The following is a 24,487-nucleotide window of genomic DNA, read 5'->3' as shown; positions in this document are numbered from 1 at the left end:
CGCCTTTCCAAGGAAGACCCGTCAACACAGGCCAGAAGGGGCTCGTGCAGAAGATCGACAGCGTCATTACAGCGGCAGCAAGGATCGTTCTACCTGTCTGGAGGACAACGCCAACCAGTAGCCTCCTCCGAGACGCCGGCTTACCGTCAGCCAAAGTCGCCTTAGAAGGCGTCCGTTTACGGGCCGCAGTCCGACTACAGAGGATTGATCGCCGACACCCGCTAGTCGCGCGGCTCTCCCAGCAGGGACAGCAACAGACGAGACTACAACGGACGGCTGAACTTCTGCCAAGATGCGGAAGACCAACGTTCCTCCAATCACAGTACCTGCCAAGCTCACAGGATCAGATAGTAGTTCAATGCAAAGAAGAGGCTGCGAAAGCTTTCGAGCGCTGGCTAAAGACAGTACCGGAAAGCCATATGATCGTCTTCTCGGACGGCTCCAGGGCGACGAACGGAGCCGTGGGGTACGGCTTCGTCATCTACCGAGACTCCAAACGCATAGCGCAAGGGTGCGGCCGACTCGGACTAGCAGAAGTGTTCGACGCCGAGGTCGAAGGGGCGCGAACCGGCCTCAGAAGGGCTCTGCTCACCAATCGCGGTCATCCAATCCACATATGTATCGACAACACCAGCGTTATACAAGGCATCCGCGGCAAGGCGCCGGACTCGTCACAAGACGCGTTCCTCGAAATCCAAGAAGCGGCCAGGATATTTGATATACGGACGCACTGGTCCCCGGGACACCAGGGCATCGAAGGAAACGAGGCCGCGGACCGGCTGGCCAAAGAAGGAACGACACTGCCGGCGCGGATGGGTCAAATGGCAACACTAGCGGGCATCAAGCGGCTTGCAAGGGAAAAATTACAAAGCCAGCACAGGAGATGGTGGTATAAAGAGCGAAGGCCGCGGTACGCGGACTTGGGGCTTGAGGCAGCTCTGTCCAGCCCTCCTGAACTGGCCTTGCCGCGGGCTACGTTACATCACCTGCTGGCGGCACGATCGGGTCACGGGGACTTCGAGCAATATCACCGACGTTTCAACCACGACGACGCTCTAATGATGTGCTCTTGTGGAGAGGCGAAAGACGTGGACCACCTGGTCTACTGTCGACTAACGCTGGCGAGGAGGCAACGGTGGCCGACCCTCCACTCTCGCAGTATGCCCGAGCCCATAGGTCCTATGGGATCTCTCGAGGCCTACTTCAAGAGATTAATCACCGACCCACGAGGCTTCGAGGCCTTTCTCCGCGTGACGGACTTCTTCCAGAAGATCTGTCTGCGGTAGCAGCATCCACACCTAGGTAGATGTGAGTGCGGACTACAAAGAACCTCCCGATTCCAAGGGACGATTTGGGAAAGAATGAAACTGGGGCACCAGCGGGAACCGGGGACAGACAGAACGCGTAGTGGCCACAAGGCATGATTTGGAGGACGATGTAAAGAGACGACGTACTGTAGAGTAGGTAGCCTTGGCTCACGGCCCTCCACGCCATATACCCTTCGGGAGGTCTGCGGTAAGGGCTCTAGCCCGGCCGCCACGGCGTTAAATACAACAACAACAACAACAACAACAACAACAACAAGAGATGCTTGTCCGCATCAGGCTGTGGTGAGGATCACTGTTCCTCGCGCCGCGGTTCTGTTCTTCAGAGATGCCGGAGAGATATGTTCATGCTTACAAACGCGCGCACACACGCGTGGTCATGTGCCTGGCGGATATGCACGTGGTATCCCTTCCAAGACAGTGTCGACACTCTGAAGGCTCCTGAGACAAACGCGGGTGGTCAGCGGCACCGCGGCCCTTGATCCAGAACACTACCCCGGCAATGAAGAAGGGAAGAGGAGGGGGAGTAGAGAGAGTGAATGGTCGGATTGGAACGCCTAGGTCTCGTTCGAGATTGACTCGGGAGGGAATCCGGGGCAGAGTCGAGGGGGGGAGGGAAGGGAGGGTCATGTGGCATTTGAGACCATGTTGTGGTATCGGTTACAGAGTGGCAGACGTAGTTCCGATGTACCAAGACTTCGTGGAACATTGCAGCGTCGCCGTGGTCTGTTCGACCACTTTGCAGAATACCGTATCATGGATTCGGACTCGGATTCGACAATGGTGACCGAGCTGCAGGAGTCAAAGGAGACCTGAGGTATGTTTTCACCAGCTTGCGATTAGGATACTAATATCGCCCAGGAGCGGTGGGATGCCTTCTTGGATGACGTGACTGTATTGGCAAAATCAACATCTCGATGGTGCTTCGCGACTATGTTTCCTTGGAAGTTGGCATTCGGCCCTGAGACGGGACCGGAGTCGAAGATGTCTCCCAGCAATCCCACTGCAGCCCCGACCGCATGCTACTTTCAATGAGAAGATACTGACTCAAAACACATACAGCAAGTTCTTGAATTGGCTGGACTATCCGGTTCCATGTATGTTTGCTTCGTTCCATGTGGGCTCACAGCGCATTATCACGTTATCCGGTTTTCGTATCATGCAGATGTCGTCTACGGCCCATGCTCGGAATCCGGGGTTCATTGGGAATGTGACTCCTACGCTGGTACAGGAGTGCCGCCGTCTTGTCTCCCGAGCGGGCGGCGCAGGCGCGTCACTCTACGAAGAATACGAAGCGGGCTCCATCCTAGCGAACGATCGCGATAGGTACTCGATCAGAATCGGAAAACCCTGGTCGGAAGATAGATGAGGTCTGGATCTATCGCTCCGTCACACAAATACCTCTCGCGGAGGGAATCAGCCGTTGTTTAAAGTTCGTCGCCCGTTTTCGCTTCACCTTTCGTTTTACGTGTGCCTTGCCATGACGTTGGCGGGTGGGGAGAGGGAGGAGGGGCGCGGATAGAGAAGGAAGAAAGAACAGATTTGGGCAATTGGGACGGGCGAGGATCTTCAAAGAAGAAACCTGACGCGCCTTGCAGAGATGATCTACGAATCGGGATGAGGGGGAGGCAAGGGAATGGTTGTGTCAACTGTCCTTTGTCCCCATGCACGAGACGAGATGATTGCTGTGTACGGCGGTCTGGAGGGGGAAAGAGTTGGAGATGGTCACAATGCGTAATGGGATCGGAGGGTGGAGGTGGGTGGGCGTGGAGGACGAGGACGGCGGGTGATGCGGATGATGGAGGTGGGTTCTTGGTTGGAAGAGATATAATCCAAGGGTCCGGCTGAGTATCATGGATGATCCCATCTAGCGGAGCGTGCGGTGGGTTGAATCGAACGTCTGGGTATATATCTTCATGGACATCGTCGAAATCGACGGGGAGGGTTGCTTTTGACAGGAAAACCCGATAGCTAAAATTGAACAGGAACGAGGTAGACTAGAATTACCCTACCTTGTCAAGTACAGCAAAGATAGACTACTCATATGCTTGGCCCTTGAAAAAAAAAAATTGAAAGTAGGAGGCGGGAATAAAGACAAAAACTCTCGTAAAATCGGGAACGTGAAATCGGAAGCAGGGTACGCCCCATCATCGCGGGTACCCAGGCGAAAAAAGAAGGAACACGATGCGCGAACTGATGGCCGCATCAAGATCACCCTACACAACCCACACCTCATCCAGGTCATCCCACCTTTCCCCTTCTTGTCTCCTGGAACCTCTGGAATATTGAGACCCCCTGTGACAGGTAACTCGCAGCGAAGAATTAAGAATGCGAAGTTGGGATGAGACGTATTCTGACAAGACTGGTAATTTCATGTCCAAAGATCGGACGGGGGAGGCAAGGGTCCGAATGCCGATATCGAAAACCTGGCAAGGGAAGAGTCATGCACGTTGGCAAGGCGAGGGGCAAGTTATTTTGACTTTGTGCATTAAACTCAAAGTACTGCTATCTTATGGGAAAGTACGGCTGAAGCGTACCAATCTATGGACCGTTCGAAAAATCGAAAGAAAACACTAAACACCGAAAGCCATGTTGTGGTTGTAAGGAAAGACAAGAAAGAAGATCGTGACAGATAAGGAAAAGCCGAGCATTATGAGACAGTTACGCCCCTCGTAGTGTGAGTATCCTTCCCCATTTCTTCCATTTCCCAACCTCCCAGTTGTCCCTTCCCGCCGACGTAAATAAGGAATGATTCGTAGATGTATGCCGGTCGCACTTGTACAGGGAGCGGATATCAAATGTTAAGACAGAAGAAAGAAAATGATGACAAGAAGAAAATGAACAATGTAGTAAAAGGAAAAATAAAGTCAGTCTCATATCATGCTCGCGTCGTCATGTAATGTCCTGTGTCCCTTCTATACCCTGCAATGCGTGTATGATCATACCCCGCTATGTAGTTCTTTACTCGCAAACCGCTTCACGAATGAACTGTCCAAGTTGTTTGGCCTGGGAAAGGTGGTTAGTTGATGGATGGATAGTGGGTAGAGGAGTGTAGACTTACATAATCGCCATGCATCATGGAGAAGTGGTTACCAGGCATGTGTCTGGTCCTGAACTTGTTGATGTCCAAGTACTCATCCCAACGGTTGGCACCAAAGTCGGTTCTGTTGTCCAGAAGGAAGAGTGCGTGACCCGTGGGGTAGGGGTCAGGACGAGGGTCGGATGGTAAGTGGCAGACACCGTCCTCGCACCAGATGGCCATAACGTTGGGGCACTTGTCCTTGGGGATGGGCTCCGCAGTGTAGTTGCTAAGGGCAGTGACACTGGCGGCGAAGTGGGGAAGAAGCCATGAGGGAATCTTCTTGTTGTCGTCGTCACCCTCGCCGAGCAGGCCGATGGAGGCGAACCAAGCGTGGAGGCTCTTGGGGAGAGGCTCAATGGTGATGGGGCAGGGAGCATCGATGATGATGAGGTTCTCAACGCTCTCCCCGGCCTTGGTGAGCTGGTTGACAATCTCGTAGGCGATGACACCGCCCGCAGACCAACCGGCCAAGGAGTAGGGACCTTTCGGCTGTCTTGCCTTCATAGCTTCAATGAACTTGGAGGCCATGCCGTAGACACCGCACTTGTACTCCTCAGGCGTCTTCATGAAAGGGGAGAAGAGACCCCAGACAGCCCACTGGCTGGATACCTGGCTGATCTCAGTGTAGGAAGTCGCGCAACCACTACCGTCGGGGACCATCCAAAGGTTTTTGGTGGCAGTGCGGGTGCTGCCCTGAAGAAGGATGGAAGTCGCCTTGCGGTGAGGGTAGTTGTCGATGATCTCTCTTGGTGGAGGGGGTTTGGTAATGGAAGCAGTGGTGTTACCAGGGTGAGTGTTAATCTCTCTGGTAGGCTCCACCTTCTCGCGGCGAGCGACAGGAGCAGCCTTTGCAGGCTTAGGTGCGGCGGCGGCCTTCGGCTTTGGGCCAATGCCGAGAGCCTTCTCGACCTCCAAGAGAGAGGGGTTTGTGACAAAGAGATCGTTGGGGATGTCCTGGCCAGACTTCTCACGGAGGGTACCGAGGATTGACAAACTCATCAAAGAATCCATGCCCAGAGCAGCCAAGTCAGGAGCGGCAATGATCTCTTCAACCTCGACACCCATCTCGGTGGCAATGGTCTCGCGAAGGATGTTCTGAAGATCATCGCAATCCTCTTCCTCAGCATCGCCCTTGACAGATCGGTCGCTCTCCTCGTAGGGAGTGGTTACGTTGGAATCAGACTCAAGCTCAGGTGTCTCGGAGACAGAGCCGCTGGAGTCACCAGAGTCCTGGACGTAGCTGTCCTTTCGGTCAGGGCTCTCGAACTGGCCAAGGAAGACCTTGAACGCTCCAATGGTAGGATACTCGACGAAAGCGTGAGAGTCAATGTCGATGTCAAGCTCCTCACGCATCCTGCCAGAGACGGTCAAAGCCATCAATGAGTCACAACCCAAATCGGTGAAGGCGATGTTGTCAGCAAGTTCATCCTGGGTAACACCAACCTCCTTCGCCAGGATGTCAAACACCTCTTGGACGACGGAGCGCTTGGAAAGTTTGGCGTTGACAGCCTTGAGATTGCTTGCAGTGACCTGCTTGGAAGCCTTCTCCTTGCCGCTCTTCTCCTTGGCCGGAGCAGCCTTAGCAGGAGCAGCAGCCTTGGGTGCCGGGGCCGCAGCAGTAGGTGCAGCACCAGCGGCAGCACGACCACGAGGAGGAAGGACCATGTTGAGGACCTTGCGGGGGATGGACTGGAACTTGACATCGCCAGCAACACCAATGATGCGGTCGCCGTCAAAGACGTACGCATCACCAGCCATCATCTTGGTACCCTTGACAGGCTGCATGCGGACGTATGAGCGGTAGGTCTTGGTAGCATCGAGCTTCTCAGTGAATCTCATAGAGCCCCATCCGTGGGAAATGAAGACTTGCTCGCGAGAGTCAATGGCATCAGTACCGTTGATGATGAAGCCAGAAATGTGGCAACAACTGTCGATCCAGTAGGGGTTGAAGAAGAAGTTTCCATCTCTGTCGGTAGTCTGGAAGCTGACCTTGGCAGTGGCTTCACAGGTCTTGCTGTCGAGGATGACCTCTTCCATACCCTGGTACTTGGTATCGTAGTCGACCAGGGCAGTGAAGAGCTTGTAGGTCAGGCCACGGCCAATCTTGGAAGCCTTGCCTTGCCTCTCGGCCTCCTCAAGAGCATCGATGCGACCCTTGATGAGGTAGCTGACACGCTCGAACTCGTCAGCCCACTGCTCAGTGCTGCCGTAGACAACCTTGCAGGTGGCATGCTCAGTCTTCTTGGCACCCTCTCCAGTGTGGAAGCTAACATCGGCGTAGCCGAGCGTAGCGTTCGCAGTAACAGTAGTGCGCAAGATGTGGGCATCAAGCTTCTCGTTGAAGATGAGGGTCTTGGGCACCTCGACATTGGCAACGTTCAGTCCAATGTTCTCGGTATCGGGGCGGAGCATCTTGTAAGCATAGTCCGCAACGGTCATAGCCATATCGGCGTAGAGAGTGGAGGGGCACAGGGGCGCCCCATTGCACAAGTGACCCTCGACGAGGGGGCGGGTGTCAGGCCTCGACAGGTTGGTCTCGGTCTCGATGAGAGCAATATCGCCCTTGACGTCCTCGTTGATGACAGCGTGGATAGAGGTGGTCGACAACTTAGGCCTGGCAGGCTCAATTTGGAGAGGGGCCTTGACTGCGGAAGGACCACGATTCTTGGTGAGACACCAGTCACCAGTGTACTGGAGCCAGTAGTTCTTCTCGTCAAAGGAGTAGGTGGGGAGGTCCAAGAGACGAGTGCAGTTGGTGAAGTCACGGTGGAACTCATCCCAGTCCAAGTTGATACCAGCAGTGTGTAGAGCGCACAGGGTGTTGCTGAGAATCTTGTAGGTAGGCTCGTTGCGACGGAGGGTGGGCACAGCGATGGTGCTGATACCGAAGGAAGACTTGACAAAGTTGGCAAGGACGGGGTGAGGGCCAACCTCGAGCCAAACAGTCTTCTCGTCAACGGTGCCGGACTGCTGGGCGTGGACAAGACCGCCAAGGAAGTTGACGGCGTCACGGGCGTGGTTGCGGAGGTAGGCGGCGTTGACGGGCTCGTGCTCGACCATCTTGCCAAGGAGAGGCGAGATGATGGGCACGCGCGGCATATCGAAGCTCACGGAGCGAGCGAGAGTCTCAAAGTCATCCAAGATAGGATCAACCTGAGCAGAGTGGAAGGCGAAGGGCACCTTAAGCTGAGTGCACTTGAAGCCGGCAGTGCCGAGGTGCGAGGAGATCTCGGAGATCTTGGCAGCAGCACCACTGAGGACGGTCTCGCGGGGACCGTTGATGCAAGCGACATTGACGGCCTCGGCCTGAGCACCGAGAGCCTCCATGACAGCGTCGACAGGGCCTGTGACAGCAAGCATGGCGTGAGTGCCGGCAGTGCACTTCTGGACCAGGAGCTGGGCACGAGCTCCAACAAGATAGATGGTGTCGCTGGCAGATAGGACACCCGCGGCGTTGAGAGCAGCATACTCGCCAAGGGAGTGGCCCATGACAGCGCTGGGGAGAATGCCCCAGGAAGCCCAGAGACGGGTGAGAGCCATCTCGAAGCAGCAGAGGCCAAGCTGAACAACAACTGGAGACAGCTTGGTGACGTCGGGCTCGCTACCGTCGATCAAGGACAGGAAGCTGGGGAAGCCGTGAATCTGGGCGAGCTGGTTGAACTCGTCGATGCTGTCGCGGAAGACGTGGTAATGGGCGTACAGGTCCTTGCCGAGACCAGCATAGTGGGAGCCCTGTCCCGTGAACATGAAGGCAACCTTGGGCTGCTGGGTAGAGATGGGTGTGAAGTTCTCCTTGAGTCTGTCCTTGAGCAGACGCTGGGCCTCAGGAAGGTCTGAAGCAGCAACATTCATGCGCCAGTAGTGCTGAATGCGACGGGCAGTGGTGGTGTAGGCCACGTGAGCAAGAGGAGTCTCGGGGTTCTGCTCCATCCAGCCAACAAGTCTCTCGGCGTTGCGGATCATGGCAGCCTTGGACTTGCCGGTGACGGTAACAACTTGAACACTGCGAGGATCGGCCTCAGCAGTGGCGAATAGGGGTGCGTCCTCCAGAAGGAGACCAGTGTTACCACCAGCAGCACTGAAGTTGTTGACGAAGATGCGTCTGGGCTTTCCATCTCTCCTCTTGAAGGGAGTAAGGTGGAATGCAATGTTGACATTGCGCTCTGAGAGATCCTTGGGGAAACCCTTGTTGATCTCCTTCTTGATACCAACGTGAGGAGGGATCGCGTTCTTCTTCATCATCATGAGCACCTTGGTAAGGGCAGTGACACCAGAAGCAGCTTCTCCATGTCCAATGTTGGACTTGACAGCACCCAGGTACAGAGGGCGGTCAGCAGCTCTCTTGCGGTCGGCAGGAGCGAAGACGTTGGTAACTGAAAGCATCTCAGTGCCATCACCGGCCTGGGTACCAGTACCATGCATCTCGACATAATCAACGTCAAGAGGGTCAACACCCGCCTCGTCGAGAATGTGTCTCGACAAGATAGACTGGGTAGGTCCGTGGGGGTGAGTGATGGAGATGGCGTCGGCAGAGTGGTTGGTCGCGGTGCCCAAAATGACAGCCAAAATGTTATCCTTGTCAGCGACGGCATCATCCAGACGCTTGACAATGACGGAGGCACAGCCGTCGGCACGGCAGTAACCATCGGCGCCGTTGTCAAAAGTGGCGCAGGGTCCGGTCTTGGACAAGAACTGGCCACGCGACAGACCAGCGAAAATATCCGGATTGGTCATGCAAGAGAGACCACCAACGATGGCAGTGTCGCAGTCCTTAACCCACAGGGAGTTGCAGGCAACGTTGAGAGCAGCAGCACTGGATGAGCAGGCCGTGTCGACGTTCAAACTGGGACCACTGAAGCCGAAGTGGTAGTTGATACGACCGGGACCGAAGGCTCTGACACCACCAGTGATGTAGTAGGTGTCGACCTCCTGAGCGGCGTTGATTTCACGCCAATCATCAGAAGTCTGGCCGTAGAAGGTACCAATGCGGTCCAATCTTGTGGAGGGTGTTCTGTTGGGCACATATCCGCACATCTCGAGAGCCTCGTAGGCGGTGGTCAGGGCCATACGCTGCATGGGGTCGGTCTGGAAAGCCTCACGAGGAGACATATTGAAGAAACGAGGATCGAAGTATCCAGGGTTCTCAATCCAGCAACCATATTGACTGTGACTGGTGTTCACAGCCTTGCCGGTAATATCGTAGTGGGTTGCGACCGGGAAACGATCCGCAGGCACGACTCTGTGCACATCCAGACCCTTGGAAAGAAGCTCCCACAACTTCTCGTGACTGGCAGCGTCGGGGAAACGACCGGCCATACCAACGATGGCCAACTTGCACTTTCCGCTGGAGCCGTGGTTACCGATGGGAGAGTTGTAGCTCTCTCTCTGGATTCTAGGTCCAGGGCGGACGATAACATCCAACTGTGTCTTGTCCTTGATCAACTTGGAAAGAGTCTCGGCGTTGTGTGTGGGGCCGAAGGGGATAACGAGGCAAGTTGTTCCCTCAAAGTCGCGAGCAGTCTCAATACATCCCTCAATACCCTTCTGGAATTGAAGAACATCAATGAGACACTCATGTGTGACGGCCTTGATGAGAGACTTGGTGTCGGTCTCAGCAAACCAGATGCCCTTGGTGCCTGACATGATGGCAGAGCGAGGCTTCGTCTTAGCCAAAATCTCAACGACCTTGGGGTCGTTGAGGCGCAAGATCTTCTCGATATCGGCGGTACCGTGAAGGTGTGATGCGTGGTAGGGTCCGTAGACGGGAATAGCCGTCGGCTTGACACCGAAGACGTTCTGGTCCTCAAGGGCCTTGAGGGTGGCCGGCGGTCCTGAGATCGCCAGACTTGATGCCGACACAGCGCTAACGTATGCTTGGCTGGCGACGGGGATGTACTGTGAAAGAGTTAGAGACCGATGATGAGACATATCACGTCAATAGTGATGCTTACATTAGATTCATGGAAATTAGTAAGTGCCTCTTTGGCTTCGGTTTCCTTCAGGCCAGGAAGGATGTGTGTCCAGGGTTCAGATTGACCGACCGGCGGGCTAAGCCTCTCAGCCAACGAGCCGACGTGAGTGCCGGTTCGGAAGGCCATGAGGACTACCTGAACGGCAAGGGGTATCAAGGTAGAGACTGAAGGGGTCGAGGCGATAGCAGCGGCGGCGAAAAGCCCCGTGCAAAGACCCATGAAGAAAGTGTGTTCGTGAACAGAAACATCTTGCGGCTCCTTTTCGTGGCGGCTACACACTTGTTAGTGAAAATGGCATCAAATAACTTCGGCTAGTGATTCAGGCAACGTACTCAATGTAGTGAGCCAACTGGGTGATACACAGCAGGGCACTGTCGATACCGGGGTGCTTGATGCTCTGGGCGTGGTAACGCTCGTTGAGTTGGCGGAGCGATAGGAACGTGGGGAGCTTCGACCGTTCCAACTTCCCCAAACCATCGATCTCCTCCCTCAAAGCCTGGCCAGCCTGGTCGAGGAACGTCTTCGCAAGGGTGCTCGGATTCCCTGAACGGCAGAACTCGGCGAGAAATCCATGGGTATCAAGTGACTGATCTCCGAAGAGGAGATAAGACATCATGTCGGCCATCTTGAAGGGTTGTCGACATAGATTTCCTAGGGTGATGAGGTTCCGATGGTCTGGAAAGAAGAGTATGTCTGGATTCCGGGAGAGTCTCTTGAACTTATATGACTGAGATGTGCTCGAGACAGGACGGGCAACGGGTGTGCACACCATCCAACAACAGACCACCTCCCGAGTTACTCAACCCAGCTGTCAATGTCATGGCTGATGGATAGCGGTATCAATCGCAACATGCAACACATGCTGGTAAGAGAGGGAGTGAGGTGAAAGGGGAGGGGTGCGTGAACAGAATCCATCCCAAGTATCCGCACGCCCCCGTGCACCCCCTTCCCTTCGTTCGTACTAGGGCCCATCCTTTTCTCGCCCGGGTGGCTAGCGTCAGTCCGGCCCTGAGCATCCTCGGTCACCGAAGTTCATGGATGATTTTCAGTGTCTTGCCGCATCGGTCGAGATCCATTGGTTCAGGGCAAGCGATCGAGGCCGCCACACGGGCTTCCCTACTCCAATTCATCTATGCTGAGTGAACGGGCAGCCGGACAGATAGAGGAAGGACCACAATGGGTCGCAGCGCGGCAACTCGAGCGGAAGCAAGGTAGAGTGGAAGTTGGTTCACGCATTTTGCCAATGTTTCTCACTCTCAAGAGTCCACACGCCCAGACCGGGGCCGTCGAGCGAGGGATAGAGGATGTACCAGCTCGTGTACATCGTTTACTCGTGTATCGGGCTTCCTGGACGGCACGTATCTCGAGTTGGAAGTAAGCAGTAGTAAGTTTCCCTGTCGGTGGGGCTTGTCAAGCACACCTTGGCCAGACATGACGTGATGACACCAGGAGTGTTGCCTGGTCTACCTGTTTACGAGCCACAAAATACAATAGCGTCCTGCCGTATAGGGTAGGCAGGTAGCGCAGGGCTGTACGATAGCAGAGTCGTGAGCTACCTTACGGGACGAGTTTCGAGCAAGCTCGCATGGCAGGCGAAGGAAAACGAGTTTCGATCTCGGAAGCGTTAACAGCAAGAAAAAGATCGAAAGTGGTGAAACGGGTTTGAGAAGAGGACGGTCCGTTAAGGGTAAGCACCAAGATTGCCTCGTTAGGTGTAATCGAGAGTGCTGGAAAGGCGTCAACCTGGGAGCAGGGCTGGCATCAGAGGGACATCGAGACCGGACCACGTCGAGCCTGCACCAGAAGCCATGAGGAGAGTACTGAAGAAGGTAAGCAGAGCAACAATGCGAAACATGGCCACGCAGGGCAGCAGCGTACGGCACCATGGTAGAAACGGTCTGGTGAAACTGTGCAATACGAGCCAGGCCGGGGGACGCAGACTGGGCCTCACACAGCTCGCAATGCGGCTTCCCCACATGGAGTTGAACGGCGTGTCAGGCAATTCGGCGGGTGGCAGGCCTGTCGAATTCCTAGAGAATAGCTCGGATGGAGAGCGAGTAAACAGGGTAAATGGGCACTGGCTAGGTCGATTGCGGGATGCGGGATGCGGACTGTGAGCGATTGTGGTCGTGGTTGTGGGGGTGGGCGCTGGGTCGACGCTTTGTCCGACGGACATCCCCATGGACATTGCCAAAGCGAGATGAACCCAGAGATAGAAACCAAACCGACACACCCCACGCCCCCTCCTTTTGGGGGGCTTCAGAACCAATGGATGATCATGATTTTTGCATCTAAAAGAGAAAAGGCGAAGGATTTGAATGGTAATGGTTGCTGATGTATCGGATGTTGATAGAATGCATATCGACGTTTGGTGATCTATCGCGAGCCCTGGCTGATGGATGTCTAGTTCGAGATGACAGAAGAGGCTGACGGGCTGGAAGAAGGATGCGAGACGTTGCTGGGTGAAGTTCGGAGAAAAAGATACAGCAGCCCTGCCCTGGCTGACGTCGTCGGACTTGACGGTGGTGGGGAGGGAGGACGGCGGCGGACGGGATGCGGGCAAGTGGTGGGCTGCGGCTTGCGGCTCTCGAGCAAGTTGGACGACGCCCACCGCACTCCATGCTCCTTCCCCAATGCACCTTTGATTGAGCCTTCCATCCATAAGGTACGTGTAGAAAAAGGTACGTTCCTGATTCAGGTACGTACCCAGCCCGGATAGGTAAGCAAAGATGGATCGCTTCCTTCTCTCCTTGTCCACTGCTGCCCCTTTTGGTGCAAGAGTGGGGTCTCGGGCCCCGGCAAGTAAATGGGCAAGGGGGAAGAGTACCACTTTTCGATCTCACCTCAACTCGCCCCACGTCCGGTAGGGCCAACAAGTACGTATCGATCAAAGTGGGCACAAGTTGCAAAGTGAGGGTGTTGTCGTCAAACGTCTTCCCTTTTCTGCCCACGCACCTTAACACCGCCCGGCCTTCCTACCAGATCCTACTAATCCGCCCAGTGCTATTCCCGTCCACCTCATCACGCTCATGTCAGAACAGGAAAGGAACGTACCTCCACTTCACCTGAGAACTGCGGTGCCTAGGATAGCTGTCTCTTGACTTACCTACCTCAGCAGGAAAGTGGATATTCTCGATACCTACCAATCCCGTCCGAGTACACCCATATCCCTATTCGCAGTGGGTATGCAGGTTACAGCGCCCGGTACCAAGAAAGGTATCGTCATGGGAAGCTTGTTTCTCCATTCTTTAGCTGCATCAGGGAAAGCATAGACTGTCCAGCCGGTCTTTATCCAGGGAAACGGCCACAGATACTGGACTGTACCGCTCGCAAAAGCAACGAGGCCAATGCAGGTACCCAGACACAAGTCCACTGACCTCCCATGGCCAGGTCATCCCTCGCCTCTCGATGATGCTCAGTCAGCAATACGTTCCGCAGTACACAGCCAAAGTACCTTTGGGAGTACCTTACTTCGTACCTAGGGACTTCGGATACAGCCCATGGGATTGAAGGTGGAAGGCAAAAGTGTGCGGACGGTGCGGTGCGGGCCATGAATGTTCCGGGAAGACCCCTTTTCCGCCGTCGCCAGGTCCAAGTGTATCGTTCTTCCCTTCCAATTCGTGGACCTGGTTCCGGTACGTACACGGCCACCTGGCGAACCTTGGTCAAGGCAGGCGTGGCACTCGTGGCCTGTCTCTCGGGGCTCGCATCCCCTTCCGCAGCCTTGCCTCTTCCAGTAAGGCGTCGAGGCAAGGGGTTCCGTTTGGCTTCGTTTCTCCTTACGCTTATTCCTATTCTCTGGAGCCGGTTCAGAGCCTCGACCTCTTTCTAGTGAGAGGGGACTGCAGATCATCTCCTCGACTCCATCTGCCAGGTCCCTTGCCACGCCGTGCCATGGACCGCCTCTCGAGTTAAATCTCCACTACCTTACCGGATGCCGTGCTTCGACCTCGACTGTCGAACAGGCCATTTTCTATTGTGGGCATGGTCGACTTCCACCGTTCCACCGGAAACACGCGCGCGCGCGCGCTCGCTGCACCTAATTACACCACTACCCCAATGCACCGTAAGCCCCGGCAAGAGCTCTCGCGGAGCCTCTTGCAGAAGCACAAGCGCGGCGACGGCGGCGGCAGGAACAGGAACGCGCTCTAGAGTTTGAACAGACGTTCCCGCTCGCGCCACTCCAGTCGCTTCGTCTCTACTCTGTACCCTATGTGTCTGTATTCCAAACAATCGATCACCAAACAAAAGCACCGCTGGCAAAACAGCCTGCGTCAGCACGGTGCCGCACGTTCCAGAGATATCACTTTCGTCCGATACATGGCACATGCCGTTTGGAAACACTCGGATGGCAAAGACGGACAGTGATAGAGCAGACCGACGCACTCGCACGCATCAACGCACTCGCTCCATACCTCACCTTACTTTCCTCTGTCTTGGGCCCTTTGCTCAGCTGCACTGGAATTCAGATGCTTCTTTCACAAGCACCTTAATCGACTCTCCCGGCTCTCAGCACCGACACATTGCTTCCTTTTTCCAGAATAAACTGGAAGCCACAAGTGGTATCCGAATCAACGGTCCGACGGACAACGGTCAAACCAAATTCGTTCATGCCTTTCATCGTACATGTTTGCTCAGGCTCCGGCCTAGGCGACTTACACGCATCCTAGGCAATACCAGGCTGACGAGCAGAACGACAACCGCAACGCAATGGCAGATTGCCACAAAATGCGAAGTACGGTATACGGTGCTGCACTGCATGGCTCAGCATAAGACAATGTTCTATTTGACATGGAATCCCAAATTCGCTCTCGCTACGTTATCTTCCTCAATTCAAAGTTTGCAGGCTTTGAGATGGGCCGGTACTTGCAACTGCTCATTGCCTGCCTCACAAGGCAATGTTTCCCCGCCTGCCTCTTCAGGCTGACTCTGACAAGCTTCAGTTTCCAGAATACCGCACTTCCCTGCTGTCTTGACTTGCCAACTCCAACATATCCGCGGTGAGAGGGGCGAGGGGCGTGGGCCTTAGCCACCCTGGTTGAGGGAAAGGGCGTGGTCTTAGTCGGCCCGTACGCAATATCCCTCGCAAAGACGTTCAACGCGATATGTGGAATGCATGCCTTGTCTGGTTTGCATCCCAATATCTGACGCCTGCCTCTGTCCCGCCGCAGTGGACAGCGGGGCAAACGAAAGACACTCTTGGATGCGGCGTCTCGGAGCAGGTTGTGTCCCAGCCGCGGTCAGTCAGTATGCTGGTGCACCGTCCATATCGTGCTACTGCCAGATAAGCGGTTTGATACGGACGAGATACGTCTAGTCGGCGCATCGCTCACCTGAAAGTCGGCCGTCTTGAGCAGTGTGGACGGACGGGCTTGGTGGCGCACAGCCAAGCTCACTCGGGCTACCGCGTTAAGCCTCTTCAGGCCATCCAGATTCAACGGTGGTCGGCGCCTCATGGTCGACGAATGCCATGTTCGACTGATATCTGAGGCAATAGTGGTGTTCTGCAGAAGCCCGTATTTGAGACGGATCTCGACGACGTTCTGCCAGGAAACGCTATCTGCGAAGATCCTCATGTAGCTGAGGGATGATGATCCGACGCCTGAGCGACAGTCTTATATTGTGCAGACGGAGCAATGGGCGGACACCGAATGCCCGAGTCTCGAAATCATCCATATTGACGGCAAGCCAGAAATGAATGATTTGCAGATGCAGCATCAACAAGCAGGATTGTATGCACGCGAGAAACAAGCCAACCTCGTCGTTCTTTTCCTGGTATTGATTGCGACGATGGACGGGCCGCCACGGAACATCATTTTTCGATTAGCATTGCAAGTGCTGTCTTGGACTGCCATGCCCTCGGGATCCCACATCGCACGGCATAGGATGACCTTCGTGGTGTTTTCCACTGGGTGCGAGCCGTCGTCTCGCATGTCTACGGACAAGGTGAAAAAAAAAAAAAAAAAAAAAAAAAAGAGATGAAAAAAAAATGAAAAACAAAAAGAAGGACGAGAATGGAGATGTGGTGGGATGCTCTAGCGGATGTCAAGTCGCAGGTGAACCAATCACAAAATCGCCGGTGAGTCCGCGCAGCCCAAATGGCTCCTGAATGGAAGTTCTGATCACTAACCCCCCGTAACTGACCACAGGCTCTTAGGTGCCTTTCGCCTTTCTATCGAGGTGCCCGAATGCAAATCCTCCACTAGGACCACTGCTTCACCACCAAAAGTTAGCGGCCAGCATTGTCCGAGGGCGGCCCGCTGTCTCTACTATCCCCGTTGCCCCCGGCGACAAGGGTTTTGTTTCTTCTTCATGGAGCAGTACGGAGTACAGAGTACGGATACACTAGTAGCAAACTATGGATACTGGTACACTACTTACTTTTGTGGCTGTTATCGACTCACGGCGCCTAAGATACCTTACGCTGTACGAGCCAAGGGCACTGTCGCATCCTCCCGTCGCCCAAAACCCAAAATACGGACAGAAGGAGGGGAGGAAGAAATGGCAGGGGAGGACTCACCAAGCCCAGGCTCTCGGAGACAAGGACAATCCTTTCCCGGCAGGCGCTCACTTCCACTGGACGCGTTTACTCACCTTGTCTAACAACTCGTCTCACCTCATCGGGACTGAGCCTCCTCATCTCGAAATCACTCACCCACTTTAGCTTCACTTGACGAAGTCGGACAGGCGGGGGTCGAATCCTGTCATCGCTGCACATCACCAGTTTCCACGCCCCAGTTCACGCCCTTCCCCTTTTCCATCTCGCACTTTTCCTTTGGGGGAACAGCTTACCTTGCCTGACATGGCCTTAGCTTGCGATGCTTGTCTCCGTGCCTAGCGGCATGCTGATCCCCAACGGTCTCCCTTCCCAATAGAAGAAAAGGAAACAAAACGCGACTAATCACTAGCAGAAGACAAACGGGCATCGTAAATCCTATCCGTAGTCCCTCACGGAAATAGATCTGATGGCTTGGCTACCAAGACCCACGAGAGGATGTATTCTCTGCCCAGTGCCGGAGTAAAATCCATCATTACTCAATTCCGAAAGCAATCTGCATCCGGCCAGGTGATGGCCTGGTTTACCGCAAGACGCTACACATCTGTCCAGAGAGCAACAGGTCGGAATCGGCGCCGCAGCCTGTCGTATCATGTCGATTCTATCCCTCCAGCCAGCCTCTTGGAGCTATGCATGAGCCCAACAGCAATGGTGTTGGTCGATCGCGTTTACCACAAAAAGGCTTATTGCCTTGGTCGAACGCCCTCTCTGTGCCACCTCGCATCTCTCCCGAGTCCCAGAGTATGGATGGCGGTGTGTGAGACACATCAACGTCATCTCTACCTCGACCGGGAAGCTCTGCAACAAGGTGCCGCCATGAGCCACGGCCTTGGGTCTCCCGCCAATAAAATGTCATCTGTCTCCGCGCATCCGGACTCCATTGTTGGCCAGCAGTGCCCAAACGGTCCAGGTGGAACACTACGCGACTCTACTTCGTCTCCAAGTCCGAGTACGGCAGCCCAAACGACTATTTCTGCTTGAAGTACCGACGTTCCGGTCTGGAATGCTCCTCAACGCCGAATCTGGTCCAAGATGGTGCTGCCGTGCCGGAATCCAAGTGCAGCTTTGCGCCGGCTTCCACGGCGACCGCTGCAAGCTTTGCCTACATCAAACAATCGACAATGGGCCCATGATTTTGCAGCCGCCCGCCCGTCCGACTTATCTTGGTGGGCCTAGGAAACGCACAAGTTTACCTGACGCTCCGGCCGGTGTTCATGGCGGGGTGGAGGAATGAAGGGCAGTCCAAAAAGCCCGCTCACAAATCGAGTGCGGCTGTGCCATCGGACGTCCGACCACGCCTGCATGGCGTGCCTTGCTTCGTCCCTCTAGCGCGTCTAACCTCGACGGGGGTTCTTGCCAATTTACTCGCTGTTTTGATTGCAGAACTACTGCAATTTTGCAAATTTGTAGTGGTGATGCTGATAAACCACGCCTGGCTGACCCGGTGCTGCTCCCTTGAACTACCGAAGCCTGCATATCATAGGAATCATTAACCAGGTACATACGACCATGCCAGACTCTAGCTGACGATTCGGACCTGCCAGGCCGTGAATCTCTCCGTCGTATTTCAATAAACGATGACGATTCTGTATTACCATAAACACCTTACTCGACAGGGCGCTCTCTGTCTGAAGATCTTCCATGCTAGAGGGGTGCCCCTAAGGCACTTTGAGGTCATCGCCATTCACTTCTCTTGTTAACCGACTAATGGTTTTGGCAGGGAGTAAGGTCGTTTCCACCACCAACCGCTTTCCTTCTGAAATATCGTAGTACTAGATATTCATCGATACGGTGGACACTCTTCTGTCCTACATGCACACTCCCATCCGCAGCACCGATCATTTTCCAGAACGTCCCCCCCCCCCCCTCCGCCAAGTGTCTTCTCCACGGTCGCTCGGCCACTCTGCAAGCCTATGGCCCGGACGTGCTCCCGGTCTAGTCGAGACAACCTCCTCGTAATCCTCTCGGGGGAACACCTCAGTCCTGCGATCGAATCCTTCCGAGGCTAGCGTTCCTCTCGAAATAGAAGCCCCTGGAACTCGTTGTACGCGAACAAGCTCGGACTCGGCCAAGCTTTGGACCTACTCTGTCTTTGCTGTGGCAGCGCATACCAGTGTTTGTAAGCGGCTCCCAGTAAGTAGATGTCGAGAGAAAGGGAGACTTTTGTTGACGACGGGTTCTAGTAATTAGGCACTGACACTAGGTGCTGCATTCTTCGGGAAATTTCATTAACTTCAAATGTGTTTCTAGGCTCGAACTGGCTTGCCTGGAAAGTGAAGTCGCAGATGACCTATTCGATTTTATTCCAATAGGATACAAATATTTGGTCTTTCTCATGGTCCCACAGACATTTTGGAACATGGACTCTTGGTCCAGGACTGTTTTCCTGAAAGCAGTAGGCTGGCGGTATAGGGCAACCTCAACTACTCTCATCTCTTCCTGCCCAATCACTTGAAACTACGGGTTTCCAGCTTCTTGCTTACAATGACATCAGACAATCAGGCCATCTTTGTTGCCAAAGTCACAGGCTACACTTTTGGCGAAGCAACTTGATAACAGCCCAAGCCGGCGCCTTACCCGAGAGGCCAAATCTGTGGCCTTCGGGGCTTTCCTCTCGTATGTCAACCGATCGATCCGAGTGGATTGATACACGAAGATGATAGACATGGCTGCATATTCCTTCTGTTCTGTCAAGGCACAGTTGGGAAGAAGACCTACGCCTTTAGGGTGCAATTGTCTGGCGATGCTACGTTGTCCAGCAGCTTCTTCATCAGCCTTACCTGTCCACCCCCGTTAGTGGAACCGACATTTAGTCTCTCAAGAAGTCTTCTTCTATCCTATTTTTTGCTTCTGACTGTGTTCCCCATGTCTCGGAGGGCTTGAATCAAGAAGCGCATTCGGCCCTGTGAGGACTTCAGCATGGCTTGTTATCGCTGTCCACCCGCGACTCAACTCTAGGCATAAGCTTTCAGCCCCATCAACGGGCATACCCTCACAACTACCCACACAATCTCGAAATCGGGCGTCTTATTCCTGTCTGACCACCCGAACTTCGGTCCTTGGCTGGCGCATGCTTGTCCGAACATCGGGCGTGCAGGGCTTTCTCTCTCTCTCTCTTTCCTGGCCATGGCTTTCCATGTGCATACTTACCTTCCATCCCCAGCTCTGTGTGGACTTTTGTCTCTCCAGACAAAGGAAGTCATCGTTATACCCCCCCTCCGGAGCCACGGAATAAGACGAACAACAATCTGCTGTCCGTGGATCTCACACGCCCCTCCTTCTGCAGGACGCATCTTGGCTCCTGCCAGATTCAACTCTATCCATGTTCCCGTGGTGCCAAGGCGCCGCTTGGTACGGGGGGCCTCTCTTTCTTTTTGCAGTTTCTGCCCTACGTCGGGAAATGGTATGGGACGAACGGACGAGAAAGGCGTTTCTTCCCGGCTCCAAGCCTGTGGTTTGCTCCTATGCCGCTCGGCTCGGGGGACACGTCTCGGTCGAACGATGATGGCTGTTTGCTGTTGAGTCTCTAGAGGTATGTATGCCTTTTTGGGCTTTTTTCTTTTCGCCTTGTTTGTTTCGATCTCAAGTTGTTCGGGATAATCAGGAGATCTCGGTTGAGGATCAGGAGATCTTGCGTTGGGAGTCACTTTCTGCCTTGACTTGTCGTGACGTGACCGTTGGATGTTTATCGAGTCCCAGGGAACTGGGATTGCTCAAACCTCTTCCATCTCTCAAAGGTTCCTTCATCAACGATGCACATGTGAATACCATAGCTTCTTGGTGTTCGGGACTACCATAACGGAAAAGATCCCACGATTATTTGATACGTCGCTATTACTCTGAATAGAGCTCTACGACCAAGACTCCATCAGATTTGGCATGCTATTCACGTTTTCTCTACAAAACTAGCACATAGAGAGAGCCGCTACTTCCATTCAAGACGGGAAACGGCTCAACTCTGCGGCCCGGAGACCACGACACTCGTCTTAGCACTCTTATCGAGGCTCCGAGAATGTTATAATCTATCCGATTTGGACATTACCAAAAGTCCATCAAGCCGGTGATTATATCTTGGACGCAGACGCAGACATCCCTCCTAAGTCCGAACGTGTCCGTAATCCATGGGCATTCGAGTCTGTCTGTCTGTCTTGCTTATCAGAGTTATCAGGCATCGAATAAAAGCACGCCCTGTGTGTGCATCTCTCTACTTGCTTATGCGTCTATCATTCTTTGTGTATGTATGTCTGCCCATCCTTGCTCTCCAGCAGCAGCAGCAGCAGCAGCAGCCATGTAAGTCCAAAGATAAACACGGTTGTGTCCACTGCCTTGCAGCGTTCTTTGCAATTGGATGAACACGCAGAAACCGTATGTCCAGTCCTACAAGCCTGCACACACACGCACGCCGCATATACACATACACTTTGGCTGGTGCTTTGGGACCAGGTGTACGCATGCCCCGCCGCGCGCGTGCGCCTGCGCTCAGCCCATTCCCCCGAGGCGTACAGATTCTGACACGGACATGGGAAAGTGAGAGACGAACGACGAGGAAGGCAGCCAATGTCTCACGTACGTTGTCTTTGAACGAATCAAGAGTTGGGATTGAGTTGGCGTTGCTGCTGACTAGAGTTCTTTTTTTGCTGTCAACTCTGTTTCTTCCCTTTCTCTTCTTGCTCTCTCCCTCTGCGTGTGTGTCTCAAAGCAACCTGGGCTACCTCCCCGGGTTGACCTCTTTTTCGGTTTTTCATCCCCTCTTTCTTCTTTTCGTCGGACCTTGGGCCTTGGAACAGAACCTCGAGAAAGTCCCATCATTGTGGGCCCGCGAATGAGGAGCAGACACGAGACCGAGATTTTCTTGGTTGGCCGTTCTTTTGTGAATCAAATTACATCCGAGGAACCGTGGTTTCTTCATCTCTGGTTCCAGTTCTGTTACTTGGCTTACAAACCTCCCACGCCCTCTTCAAGGATGACAGAGGCAAGAAGACACGCCCCAGTGATGTGGTGATATCTTCCCAGACCCAAACTACGGAGAGAGAGAGAGAGAACAGACCGTGAACCAACGAGGCCTACCTTTCTTCTCTTTTTCTTTTGTCTTTTCTTAGTAACTGTCACGGCTTTAATGTTTCAAACGGGTTCTTCGACGGATCCCGCTAGATTCCCGTCTTCCCGTCCCCTCCCTGTTAGGTTTCGTTCGGTTTGCTGTTCGAACCCGTGGAGATGGGAACCAGTCGTTTTTCTGGTTTGGTTCTGGCCAGGCCAGCCCCGTTTGTGTCAGTCAGTTCGTGGTTCCGGTGAACTGGGTAGAGTTTGGGAAAGAACCCATGAATACCGGTTGTTCATCTCCTCTTTGGAGGAGTATACCATTGAGTCCTTTGTTTGCCGTGTTTCCCTTCCCCTGTCTCTCTTTCTCTCTGTGTCTCGTTATCTCGATGACACACGGTTCTCATCAGAAGCAAGGCCCCTCCTCACTGTTCCCCAACCAAACCTTACGAACCATGTAAGAGAGCAGGTAAGATGGGAAAGCGGTCAAGCTTCTTCTGGTGCCGCTGCGGGATGGCATGTGTCAGCTCCGGTTGGGAAACAGGTGGTCGAGGCAATCGTGACGAATGGTAAGGGACTGGTGGTTTCCCCTTCTCTCCGGCGTCGTATCCCGGAATCCTTCCTACTCCTTTGTGTTTCCCAACTTTTATAAGCTTGTTTCGGTTTTCTTACTGCCATTTCTAGAGCCTATCACATAGTCTCCAGCCAAGTTTGACCGGGCCTGAAAAGGCCTTCCAACTCTGCGTTCTCTTCTTCTCAGCTGTGGAGGATTGCCCAAAACCTTACCTCCCCCTCATTTTCTTATCTTCGGGATCGACTGGGTAGGACTTCGTCGTCCCCACGCTTCCTTCCCCTGGTCGTCTCGCGATCTTTGAAATGTCCGCGATATCGTCTTTTTCATCACGTTGCATCGCCGAAGGCTGATCTCTGCTTACTTCCCCTCCTCGTATGTGTAGGGCCACCATCCATGCCGTACTTCAGGAACTTGGCCGCTCCCAAAGCTGTGGGCATCGGAAACTTTCTTTCCAAAGCACCTCTGTTCTTACTGTTCTCTTTTGCGTTACGCGTACTTGTGAGTGTGTGCGTGGTGTGGACTGGCCTCTCTCGTGTCCTAGACATGACAGTGCATGTTCTGAAGTAAGCAGGGGGCGCCAGATGGAACACACACATACACACGCACACCTACGTACAGATGAACACGCATACACCGCAAAGGCAAGCAACAGCCCATGAGAGGCCCAGAAAGGTCTGCATAGGGTTTCCAGAAATGCAGATCACGGAGGTTGCACTGGCGTGATAGGGCACGCCGAACAACGCGCCCTTGGTCTTGCTTTCCTGCAGGAAGATCAAAGGTATATAACTCGAGGTAGGGTGGCAAAATTATCTTGCTACCAATCCTCTCCTCCTCTTTCTCCAACTCTTGTTGTTGTGTTATTGTATTTTTCGTTCTTCGAAATACTCCCCTTTCCCCCTTTCTCTTACCCTCTCTATTGGGCGTTCGACAGCGATATTGCGGCCCCCCATCTCGTCGACTTCCTATCTTTCATATCTTCAAGTGACTTCACCACCCACTACTTTCCTGTCTATCGTCTACTCATCCAGCCAAATAATGGAACCTCAACCTACCAATGACGTCCCGGATACCACTCACGATGACACAATTTCCCTCATGATTCTCGAATATCTTTGATCATTGAATACCTCCACATCAGCTTCCCAGCTACATCACCGCAAAGTTTTATGCTGCTACCTCAGACACTCTCTCTCTATTCATTGAAGCAAGAAAATAATTGTTGGAAATCAAGCCGTCACCGCAAAATCACGCCAAGCCTCTCAGGCCCTCTCAACCCCAATCGCGCAAGATGAGCAGACGGCAACGTGTCGCTGCGAAGTGGACAATGTTCCTCATCTTCATCCGCAATCCTTCTCTCCTTTAACGTCAACTTTTAAAGAGAGAAGATGGATTGCGGTTCAACCCGGTTCTCAGATCCTGTCTGAGATGTTTCTTGGACGGAAGAAACCTTTTGCTCACAAGGACACTGCTCAGCTTCTGCACTCCAAACGTCAGGAACGGCAACAGTCAAGAGCCTAGGACTTTCCGGTGCGGGATTTCAATAACTCATGGCATGTTCATGACGAATCCATCTCATGGACGGCAAAACAGGCCCGGGTGCCGAAGTGTTGATTTAATTCACAGCATTTACGGCTTTTCAATTGACCGAAATGGACCTGGCACTTCCACAAAGTCCACGAATTCCATCGCAGGTTCCGAACACCTGATCCACGACCCAAAGTCCCCCGGAACAACATCCAGACACCCACTCCATCTCTATCGCCAATCAAAATTACCAATGACTGCGCCTTTTCGTCACAAAGACATCTCCGCGTCGATCCGGCCCGGCATACGATGCGAGACCTGTGAGCATCACCCAACCAATTCAGGCTAGCTGCACAAGGCCAGACAAGCTCTCAACGGTCGAATCTCGGCAACACCCGCGAGACTCTCCCCCCTTGG

The 24,487-nt window shown here is 53.8% G+C and overlaps 4 protein-coding genes across 4 annotated transcripts; 3 read left to right on the top strand and 1 right to left on the bottom strand.

The window, feature by feature from the left end:
* Positions 1-4,286: 4,286 nt before the first annotated feature.
* BDZ83DRAFT_576752 (beta-ketoacyl synthase) lies at positions 4,287-11,004 on the bottom strand (the record flags this gene model as incomplete). The annotated part of the gene is made up of 4 exons (XM_060504946.1): positions 4,287-4,331; positions 4,387-10,302; positions 10,359-10,650; positions 10,712-11,004. The coding sequence occupies 4 exons, from the start codon at positions 11,002-11,004 to the stop codon at positions 4,287-4,289; spliced, it is 6,546 nt and encodes a 2,181-aa protein (XP_060365469.1).
* Positions 11,005-14,622: 3,618 nt separating this feature from the next.
* Positions 14,623-15,463, top strand: BDZ83DRAFT_307313 (uncharacterized protein). Its single transcript, XM_060502289.1, has one exon. The coding sequence runs from the start codon at positions 14,707-14,709 to the stop codon at positions 15,304-15,306; it is 600 nt and encodes a 199-aa protein (XP_060365468.1). The 5' UTR covers positions 14,623-14,706; the 3' UTR covers positions 15,307-15,463.
* A 711-nt stretch (positions 15,464-16,174) lies between these two features.
* On the top strand, positions 16,175-17,178 carry BDZ83DRAFT_307315 (uncharacterized protein). Its single transcript, XM_060502290.1, has 2 exons — positions 16,175-16,458; positions 16,529-17,178. Exons 1-2 carry the CDS (start codon positions 16,394-16,396, stop codon positions 16,980-16,982), a joined length of 519 nt encoding a protein of 172 aa, XP_060365467.1. The 5' UTR covers positions 16,175-16,393; the 3' UTR covers positions 16,983-17,178.
* Positions 17,179-21,075: 3,897 nt separating this feature from the next.
* BDZ83DRAFT_307304 (uncharacterized protein) lies at positions 21,076-21,906 on the top strand. Its single transcript, XM_060502288.1, has one exon. It carries the CDS (start codon positions 21,303-21,305, stop codon positions 21,759-21,761), a length of 459 nt encoding a protein of 152 aa, XP_060365466.1. The 5' UTR covers positions 21,076-21,302; the 3' UTR covers positions 21,762-21,906.
* The last annotated feature ends 2,581 nt before the right edge of the window (positions 21,907-24,487 follow it).

Source organism: Colletotrichum acutatum (genome assembly GCF_030867785.1).
Source record: "Colletotrichum acutatum strain CBS 112980 chromosome Unknown BDZ83scaffold_42, whole genome shotgun sequence".
In the NCBI taxonomy this organism is placed as follows: domain Eukaryota; kingdom Fungi; phylum Ascomycota; class Sordariomycetes; order Glomerellales; family Glomerellaceae; genus Colletotrichum; species Colletotrichum acutatum.
Note: the sequence above shows the minus strand (reverse complement) of the source record. Positions and strands in the feature narration are given on the sequence as shown.